This window comes from Oryzias melastigma, linkage group LG20 (assembly GCF_002922805.2).
Source record: "Oryzias melastigma strain HK-1 linkage group LG20, ASM292280v2, whole genome shotgun sequence".
NCBI classification, from domain to species: domain Eukaryota; kingdom Metazoa; phylum Chordata; class Actinopteri; order Beloniformes; family Adrianichthyidae; genus Oryzias; species Oryzias melastigma.
In genome coordinates, this window is record NC_050531.1 from 16,314,431 (window position 1) to 16,325,274 (window position 10,844).

General features: G+C 39.2%; 1 protein-coding gene across 2 annotated transcripts in view; it reads left to right on the plus strand.

Annotated features, from left to right (window-relative positions):
* LOC112151293 (ankyrin repeat and SAM domain-containing protein 6) overlaps positions 1-3,355 on the plus strand; it is a 10,820-nt gene extending 7,465 nt beyond the window's left edge. Inside the window, exons 10-18 of one of the 2 annotated variants that reach the window (XM_024280137.2) lie at positions 56-105; positions 264-458; positions 546-708; positions 791-984; positions 1,807-1,999; positions 2,078-2,145; positions 2,245-2,361; positions 2,472-2,568; positions 2,644-3,355. In XM_024280137.2, the coding sequence (XP_024135905.1) occupies positions 56-105; positions 264-458; positions 546-708; positions 791-984; positions 1,807-1,999; positions 2,078-2,145; positions 2,245-2,361; positions 2,472-2,568; positions 2,644-2,690 (1,124 nt within the window). In that variant the 3' untranslated portion in view covers positions 2,691-3,355. The remainder of the gene's footprint in view (positions 1-55; positions 106-263; positions 459-545; positions 709-790; positions 985-1,806; positions 2,000-2,077; positions 2,146-2,244; positions 2,362-2,471; positions 2,569-2,643) is intronic. The other variant, XM_024280136.2, reaches the window with a different exon arrangement.
* The last annotated feature ends 7,489 nt before the right edge of the window (positions 3,356-10,844 follow it).

Sequence of the window (10,844 nt, forward strand, 5' to 3'; positions counted from 1 at the left end):
TTTCAGGTTAAGAGCTGTATGGAAAAAAGCTGATTTAGTGCTCTGGTTTTTGCAGTCCATTGCAGAGCTTCTTCAGAAAAGGAAGACCCTCTAATAACCACAATGGTAACTGTCTTTAAAAATAAAGAAAAAATGTTAAAAAGGTCGGGCATAATTTTTGATACTTTCTTTTTCTTAAAGGTAAATCCCATTTTTTATGCCACATGGTTCCAAGTGGGTTTAAGAATAAATTAAGTTTACAATTTTCTTTCCTTTTTTAACAGCTAAGAAGCGGGGCGCCACTAACCCGACTGCCAAATGACAAACTGAAAGCCGTCATTCCTCCTTTTCTACCTCCGTCTAACTTCGAACCGTGGAACTCGGACCGCCCGCGCCTCCTCAGAGAGGGGAAGAGCGAGGCCCCTCGCCTGCCCATGCCGCCGCAGAGGAAACTCACCAGCAGCGGGAACTCTGACATCGTGAGTGGCGATTTGGGAGTCAGGGAGTCACATTTGAAATTTTTTATTTTAATTTTTTACGTTCCTCCTCCCTATTTGATTTAACAGACATCCATCAGCCGTGTGGTCAACAGGTCTTTCAAGTTTCCCAGCATCTCCAAAGGACCCTCCTCCTCTTCTCCCTCCAACTCGGGTCACTACCACTCCCCCCACTCCTCTGGGGGCTCTAACGGAGTGGCGGGCCTCAACCGAGACTCTCACAACCGCTCAGGTTCTCACAGACACAACTGAATCAGCTTTTAAAAAAAAATGTTGATTTGCCACTACATGCGCTTGTGTCTTCCTGCCACTAGGGGGCAGCGCAGACAATGTTCTGTCCCAGATAGCAGCTCAGCGTAAAAGAGCAGCAGGTCTGATGGAGGGGAAGACCCAACCCCCAGAGAAACAGCAGAACCAGCCCCCTCCGCCCACCTCCGCCCCTGACATCAGCCTGCCCGAAATCCCCACAAACCCCAGCCTGGTGGCTTCGGACATCCACTCTCGGAGGGTCTGTGCTTTGTTGTCTGCCATGTTTTTTTTTCGAGATCTAACACTGACTGTATATGAGGACTGGACCAGTGAGAGTGACGTCACCCATAAAAAACGGTTAACTTCTGGCTCCAATGAAATGAAGTCAATTCAGTAGCCTTTTTTTTGCAATACAAAAGTTGCCATGTTGAAACTAATTGGTCCAAGTTGGATTTAGTCGTTGTTTCTATGGCAACCACTATGGCTAATCAGAAGTTGGAAGTCCACACTCCTTCCATTATAAGCATTTATAACTTAAATAACTTGTATTGCAGAAAAAAAGAACAATAGTCTGATTATCAAAAAAAAAAGGAGCAGACAATCAAAAGACTGAGTATTAGCTGCTTAATTCTCTATAGAAGTCTATGGGATTTTAACTTTTTGGAGCCAGAGAGTACTTCCTGTTTAGATTGTGAAACGGGAGGGGCCACCAGGTCTTGTTCTCTCAAGCTACGTTCACACCACCCTCAAAAATGTGCGTTCAAGCTGCCAATTTTAATGAAAAGTCTATATAAACATGCATTTGCTTTCAAAAGTCTTGCATTTACGCGTCTATGCGGTCTTGTTTTATGCAGTTTTTAGACTCTACATACAACTGCAGGTGGCGGACATACGGTAGTTAACAGTAGGAAAATTAAGAGACGAAGAAGCCCCTCCCTGCTTGTTCAGTGTGAACACCATGGGCTAAATGCGCCACATGTCTGGTGTTTCCACAGCCATATACAGTCAATGAAATCTAACCAAATCTATCACTTTCAGAGTGCCAAATATTTTGACCATCTTCATTCTCGCCTTTCTGCAGAAGATCGATCTGAAAAAGAGACCTCAGTCTGGAAATTCTTCCACCTCCAAGAGCACATCGCCCACCTTGACGCCGTCTCCCTCGCCGACCCCCAAGATTCACCCCGGCCCGGGCGACTCGCTGTCCTCCACCTCCTCTCACCCTCGCTCCAAGAGCAGCGGCGGCTCGAGCAGTGGGACCATCACAGACGAAGGTGATGCCATATTTTTGGATAAATTACGGGGTTGAAAATGTGAAATGTACTCCTGAATCCACTTGATTTCCTCTGCAGATGAGCTGTCCAGTATTTTAAAGAAACTGTCTCTAGAGAAATACCAGCCTATTTTTGAGGAACAAGAGGTAGACTTTTTCCTTAAAATATAAAGATTTGCATGCAACTATAAACATTTATTTATTTATTTTTCATGGGCTGTTTTCCTTGGATGGTTTTTCTTGTAGGTCGACATGGAAGCATTTCTGACTCTGACAGACGGCGACCTGAAGGAGCTGGGAATCAAAACAGACGGTCCCAGACAACAGATCCTCGCTGCTATATCAGAGCTCAACGCTGGAAAGGTCGATTGATCACATGTTTAACCCAACTGTGCTGTACAAGCTTGTAAAGATAAAATCAAAATCAATGCCTTTTTATTGAATTTCCTGCACTGTTTGGTGTCTGTCTTTAGGGCAGAGAAAGGCAGATCCTTCAAGAAACCATCCATAACTTCCAGTCCTCCTTTGGCAGCAGCGCCAGCAACCCCCGGCAGCCAGGAGAGCCTCGCTGTGAGTGCTAAAACCTGCTTTTATAACATCTTTTTGCCTCAAAAGTTCACTATCTGCACTTCCTTCTTCTCTCAGCTCCGACCTGGATGAGGCAGCAGGTGCGCTCCTCCAGCAAGAGGTGACCTTGAAGGTACCAAGCGGAGGAGGATACTTCCCAAAGACTGAGGGAAAACGGGACTAAAGCTGTCAAATGTTGGCACCCTGATCTCCTCACTGTGTCATGTGAAGGGAGCCGTCACATGTGAAGGGAGCGCTGGGAGTGTGAGGCGCTGACAGGCGACCTCCCCCAGGGAGAAAACAAGACGGACGGAGGTTTTCTTTCTACAAGCTACATCTACTTTCTCAAAAAAATACAAATTTTGTAAATAATTTTAATTAAACTCTAAATCTGATCATATTTTGATCTATTTTAATCATGATTATGCCGTTTTAATCAACAAATCTGTCATTTTCTAGGACATAGTTTCTGTAGAGCGACATTAGAAATTGATCACAGATGGTGTCAAAGCAGATAAATGTCATTAAAGTAGAAAACTTTGCGAGGATGTTGGATAATTGGATTTAACGAGAAGCATAAATTTGACTTTAGAAGCATGGATTGAGCAATACTTTCCATTCATCGTTTTCAGTCTTTTTTAGCTTCACTGTTCTTTGAAGTCCTTTACATGAAAAAAATCTGTTAAAAACAAGACAAAACTGATGTTAATTCTTCGTGGTCATGTTGTAAGTCTTATAAACAACACAATTACTATCTGTTAGATTAAAAGGAAAACATAAAAAGCATAAATATGTTGTTTTAGTGTTGCTTTTACTTGGAAATGAACATTTTTTTCTACTGGAATGATAAGTAGTAAACCAGTTAGAAATAAATACTCTAAGAGGTATTTCAAACTGTCAATGAGCCTCTTAAGTCGTGGATTAAAGTTTTAAGAATCCTTTTCAAAAAGAATTGAAGATCTACAATCACATATTTATCTTAAACATTTTTAGTAAATTCCACAATTTTGAATCAGTACACTTTCTGGCCACAAGAGGGGGGAGATGTCTTGTTTTTCCAGAAATATTCAGAATTCCAATTCTTCCCACAATTAAACTTGTACATGACAGGTCGTGCTACCGGTATGCTAATTTTTTTTTTTTAAGGTCCTGAGGTCAACTGATCATAATCATCTGACTGCTGTTCATGTTTGTGTAAATATGGTTCAAAGGATCCCGTTAGAAATGATCGCACATCATAAATAATGTTCCCACTGACGACAGCTTTTTCTAAAAAATCAGGAAAATCTGAGTCACCACATTATGAGACTCTGGGTATTTTGGGCCACGACAGGATAAAACTTGAGTTCTCAAACACTAAACACTCATATGGTGTTCACACTGCACGAGCAGGAAGAGGCTCCTTCTACAGTTGGAAGAGGTTTGGTGCAAAATGTCAAATCAGTGCAAATCTTGTGAATCTTTATCCAGGCTTTTTCTTTCACAGCTCTATTCCGATATATACTGTATGAAAGACTTATGAAAGAATTATGGCAAACTGCAATTATTAATTTTCCCCCATGAATAATTTTTGAATGAAAAAGTGATGGCATTCATACCAAATCCAAGGCTCTGATTGGTCAAAGGTCAAGGAGTTTATCTTTTGTATGTAGAGTCAATAAACTGTTGTCGAAAATTGCATAACAACGCATGAAGGTGAGAATTTTAAAGCCCGAAAAGCACGTTTAAATAGACTTCTTTAGGAAGCGGTTGCTTGAATTGACGGGTACTATGTGAGAGAAAACTATGTTTGATACCTTCTACAACTTTGTCTGATGTCCAACATGTTTCACGTGAAATGTCACAGAGTTTCAGGTGTATCTAGTCAATTGACTGTTAGTGGTGAGCCTATGAACTAAGAAAAGAAAAAAGTGTTTTATTGCTGCAGACTTTTAATAATAACTGACATTAAAGCATGTGCTGGTGGTTAATGCTCTGAATTTATGCTGACATTATGAAACAAATTAGCTGCTTTTTAATGAAAAAGGCCCTCAGCCACATTTTCCAAAGTTCAAAAGCAAAAAAAAAAAGCATCGCCAGTCGCTGGCAAACATTCAGCCGTTGTTGTCATAGAATATTGACTGGCCCGGCGGGCCGGCTGCAGGGCTCCTGGAGTGTTCAATGAGGAGCATCGCTCATGGTGGGACGGCCTGAACGCACAGATGTACGGTCACATGTGGGCTGCTGGGATCTGGAAGAGATAGAGGGGAACATTTGGAGCATATTAGGACGGCTCTGGCATGCAGGCAGCAAATGAAGTGACTCATTCAATTTCCATGTTTTCCTTTTTTCTTCTCCTCTCACATGTGGCTCTGATTGCGCTGAATAACATTAATAACAGTGCGTGTAGCTGTCAGTGTACAGTAGTTACGCCTTCAGAACAAACAAATCAATTCCTGACTTAAATTGAAATAAATCTTTGTTTAATTGTTAACAAAAATATTTTTTAATTTATTTATATTTTTTACTACAATTATTATTAATGTGGCCTTTTTCTAATATTGAAGGACATAAATAAAGAAAATGAAGATTAAAATGGGATTTTTCAGTATTTTTTTTATTTTAATGAATCAGGAGCAGATGAAAAAAGCTGAAAAAGAGTGTATTTGTTGTATAGAAAATAGGCTGGGGGGGGGGGGGGGGCACAATCTCTCAGTTTGCCATTTTTCCTGCACCGGTGATGTTAGTTTGGGGGTGTGAGAGGCTGTAAGCTAGCAGGAGAGCTTGTGAACAGAAAGCTCTCAGCAGTGGGGAGGAGAAGGGGGGGCATGGTCGCCAACAGTCCCGCCCACAACTCAAGTGAATAAACTTCTACCGCTCTGCAGAAACTATGTTCTAGAAAACTACATTATTAGTTTTTTTATTTTGTCTAAAAGAAGCAATGTAGAAAAACCACTGGAAACGCTTTTACAACGGATCAAAAGATGATCAGATTTAAGAACTTGATTAAACGGAAAAATCATGAATGAGTCCAAATGAAGTAGTAAACATTTTGATCAAAACTTACTTCGCATAAATTGCTGCTAAAATGTTTCCAGGGTCACAATCTGTGATATTCTTTAAGTTTAAAAAAATGATTTGTTTATTAATGATCATTAAGAATAATAATAAACTTTTATAAGGCACTCTTAGAGGAATTGCTAAAATCTTTAAAAAAGTTGTTTAAGGTGGAGATCTGTCAGCTGTGGTTCAGCTGACGAGTGATTGGATGCACGAGTCAGAAAATCACCAGTAAAAAACAGAGATTGATGGAAAAATGGTTAGGATGGTAGATTTCCAGGACTGGGGCTGCATGGGGGTGCAGTGGTTAGCACTCTGGCCTCACACTGAGAAGGTCCTATAGTCTGAATCTAGAGTGGGGGGGCCTCGGGTTTTTCTCCAGCACGCCAGTTTCCTCCTACAGCCCAAAATTATAGGCTGACTGATGGTTCTAAAATTGTGAGTGTGTGTTCATGTGTGGCCCTGCAATAGATCTGTTAAGGGTTCACCCCAACTTCACCCAACAGTTGCTAGGATAGGCTCCAGCAACCCCAAAAGGGATAAATCAGGTTTAGAAGAAGGATGGATGATGTTCAACGACCAGGAATAGACAGGCTTTATTTAAAGACATAGAATAGAATAGAATAGAATAGAATAGAATAGAATAAAATCGAATAGAATAGTAAAGGTAGTAACAAAAAAACATGATTTGCACAGAATCAACTTTTAAAATTTTTAAAATGAAAATTTTTCAAATACTCCATAACAGCTTGGAAGAATAGGGTGTGGGGGATTAGGGTTCAAACTTTAAAATAAAACTCTTTTATGTTCATGGAAATGTTAGTGAATACATTGAGATTTGCTGGAGAACTTCTTTGGATTTATGGAATACATGACAATAATTTCAAACATAGGATGAGTTCTATAGCTGGTAATTTTAGGATTTGGGAAACGAGGGTTAGATTAACAAAAAAAAACTTAATTTTCAATTTTTTAAAGATGTTCTGGTCCTAATGAGACCAATAGCTCAGTCCAAGTTTAAAAGTTTATAGATTCATGCGGACAGAGTTTCATTAAAAGTTAATAAAATGTTTGGGACACACTTTTGTAAAAGAAATCGACATAAAAAGGTCAATAGGAAAGTTTTTCAATACATGCCACTTCTTTTACAACATTTTCTGCTCTATTTTAAATCCTTACACCAGTTCAACAAATGTGAAATAATAGAAATATGAATGAAAATTGTGTTATTTTTCTTTAAAATTATTAAAACAACAAAAAGACACACAGATAAAAACTGGTTTCATCATATTTGCTGTGTAATGTATAAACAGAGGTCAGTGAAAGGTCTTAGATGAATCCCAGATCCAAACAGACATTAGGAAGTAAAATAAATTCTACATTAGAGTCTTTACTGAAGATAATATAAAAGACAAACATCATTATGGAAATTTTTGGTTTGCCCACAGCCTAACTTAGCTGTACAAGTCACTGCGGTTTCAAAGATGTGATTCACCCAAGGCATTGTTTGTGTGTGTGTGCTGCCCATGCATCTCTGCAATAATGCAGCCAGCAGTGATTGTCAGCCCTGTGACCTCATATGTCAGCCTTTCCTTTCTGATTAATTTCACTCAAGCAGCTTCCTGTGCTGATTTCCTCATTGTCTCTGAAGGTTGTCCAGTTCAAAACAAATGAAGACAGGCCGATGTGCATCCAGTAATCAACATACCGGTTACGTCAGAGCGAAAAGCGCCATTCTTTTCGGCCTGAAAATGACCTAAAAGTAAAAAAAAAAACACGCCCCTAAAAATGAATATTTGAGCTGTAGCAGTTCACAGCCTCTCTGTTGCTGCACATGAAAGAGACCTGCTCAGATTAAAATCATGTTTTTGAGAATTTTTCTGATGTTAGAGGATATTTACAAAGAAAATTGAGGTTAAAATTGCCTTTCTGAGTATTTCTGTATTCAAATTGTGAATTAAAAGCAGATGAAAAAAATGCCATTATAAACAAGAAACAAAGCATATTTGTGACATAAAAGTAACAATGGGCAGGCCGAAAACTCCGTGCTCCGCTTCATTCTGATGTGTCCACTTGAAGATGTACGTCTCTGTTTTCCTCGTCTGAGCTGGAATCTGGATCAAAACTGTACGTCTGAATAGCTCCAATATTGCTCAACATTTTTTCGATTAAGTTGGGGTTGTGATGGGCTGTAAGCTAGTGGGATAATGTGTAAACAAATGGATGATGGGAAAAGAGGCAGGCTTACTCCATGCAAACAGTTCCACCCAAAACTCTTAGGGGAATTTCTAACAACTTCCTGCCACTTTGCAGAAACAGCTTTATTGGTTTTGCCCAAATACAGCATAACGGTAATTAAAAGACCACTGGGAACAATTTGAAAATAGATCAAAGTGTGATCAGATTGGGATTTTAAATCCACTAAAACAGGGGTGGGCAAACTACGGCCCGGGGGTCATACTCCTTAAACTATTTAATCTGGCCCGCCAAACTGGAATAAACGTCAACCCATTGGTGAAAATGGCACTAAAATTACAACAAGAACCACATAAATCTCAAAAAATGTAGTGTTTTCAAGTAACTTTCAATCAAGATGAAGGCATATTTGCCTTTGATATGTACAGATCCCGTGTTACATCTTTCTTTAACGAGGTGAATCACCAAAACGCACCACAAATCTGCTCCTGGTCCAGCCCTTCTGTCAAAACTTAGAACCCTTTGTGTCCCACGAGTAAGGAAGCTTGCCCATCCCTGCACTAAAAACTACAATTCCCAGAGCCCCACCCCTTCATATTTAGTATCACTGAAAAGCCTTAAAAGTCCTCTGTAGTTGCCAAAATGAATTAATTTAGAAGTATGCTTTGGTTGGGAGAAATTTTTGAGAAATGTCCTCTAGAGAGGATACATTTGAATTATTTGTAGTCAGGGTGCCCACATCATGATACAACCTCCACTGTATGAATTTATTTTTCTGTTCTTGTCTTTTGTAGAATGTGTTACTTAAATATTATCTTTAAATTCTTGAATAACTCTGTTTTGGTATCTTTAGTACGCATTTCTCAGTTTGTTAAATCATAAAAATGCTTTTTTTTCAGTTTTGTTGTCTTCATAAATGTACTTATGTAAAAAAACTTGATGAACTTTGACTTCATAATTCTCTTTTTTATTTCATTTTTTACTCTAATAATTTAGCTTAAACAATCCACAACTCGTTAGTTCAGTCCAGTTTTTCTCACCAACTTCTTGGAGTTTTACAAATCTATTGACAAACCATCGCAGTTGGACTTCTTGTGTTTTTGTCTTAATCTGGCAAATAGCTTTGTAACGGAGCGGTCATGTGGCAGATAATGGAACCGAGCTCTCTTCAAATGGCAGTGACAGAGGAGCAGCGAGTGTGTGTTTACTACTTTCCAATATTGACCCCACCATCAATAATAAATGTCCATTACAGTCAGAGTTGTCATGTCGCCGCTCTCCTGGAATCCCTCTGTGGCGCAGAGGCATCTTAATCAATTAAAGCAAGACTATTGCATTTGGCAGTTGTCGTCTTTCCTGCTAAATGTGCGTTTTGCCTACGTCCACGGGCTCGCCACGCTCGTACAAAAACAGTGGCGTGCGAAGGTCAGCCTCGGCGGGGTTAGCAGAGCTTTAAGCTCGGGCTAATCTGAAGGGCAGCTTGGATAATGTTGCCAGTGGATTTGCATCGATACCAATGCTCTCTGTAGCTTTAATGGCAGCTGCTGACAGTCTTAACGAGACCTCTACAGAATCCCCAACTCCACCTGTCACAACAAATAAAAACATCTCCCCTGACTCTGCAGCTCCTGCAATCTGACTGTTGTGTGCTAATGATTACAGCGTCTGGACAGTAGGAAAATGACAAGGCTGGATAACAACCGGATCGGGTTTCTTTGTCACAGAAACCTCAAGCGCAAGGCCATTGTTCTGCATGTTCTTTCATGCACCGCACGGTGTTAGTTCTATTTCTGAGGATGACTTGTCAGTTACAGAGAAACTTTTCACAATGATTCAAAACATGCAAAAGGTTTACCACATGCTGTCAGCTATTGTGTGAATTTAGGATTCTCCCTGGATTACTCATGTAAATCTCAAGCATGTCCTCAGATGTTTCACTAACTCTGGTATCAGATAGTCAACTTCTTGATTGCTTAAAATGCTTAAAGTCCCTCTTCGATCATCTTTTGATCTATTTTTAAAGTGTTAAAGTTGGTCTTTAATTGTGATTATGTTGTTTAGCTAAAATCAAGAAACCTGTGTTGTTTTCAAGGACATAGCTTCTGCAGAGCAGCAGAAGTTTATTAGAAATTTGCCTCTAAGTTGTGGGCGGGACTGCTGGCGCAGAGTAAGCCCACCCCCACATCCCATTATCCATCTGTTTACCTGTTCTCTTGCTAGCTTATAGCCCTAAAGTAACATTACCAGTGCAAGAAAAAGGGTGAGAATATTGGAGCCATTCACCCGTACAGTTTGGAGCCAGCTCGGACAAGGAAGACGAAGACGTACATGGATCTATTTGTCTACAAGTGGATGGATCAGAATGAAGCAGAGCAGGAAGAATATTTCCTATACCCAAAATGTAGTAATGTAGTCTGCTCTAGATTCACAGGAATTTTAATTTAAAAAAAAAGCAAAAAAAAAAAAAAAAAAAATTTTTTTTATCATAATTTATTTTTCTCCATGTCATTAAACATGTTTAAAGACTGATTTTAATTGGAGTGGATGTTAAATACCTAGGACATTTACACATTTTAACAGTTCATCGAACACAGGCTTATACTCATTTTTTAAAAGCTGCAAATCTAGTTTGGCTAATGTTATTCACACAAATTTACAGGCAACCAAGCAGAAAAACGGATGGAAATTTATTTTGGTCACACCTAATTCGTTTGAAGCCAAATGTTGTTGGTCCCACGTCATTTATCCCTAACCCTAACCGTTTCTCTGGCAAAGAAAAAAGTTCAGCACTGGCTGCACGCATTTAGAAAATCGCACGTGTATAGTAACTATCATCAAGTTTTTTATCTTGGTATATTTAATATTTAATAAAATGTTCAATTTGATGAAGTGAAAATTTACTTTAGGTTTTTTTCAAATCAAATTTGATTTTTCTTAAATAGTAAACTTACTAAAGATTTAAAAAAATACTTAAAAATTAAAATATGATCTACCGTATTTTTCGGACTATAAGTCGCACCGGAGTATAAGTCGCAGGGGCCAAA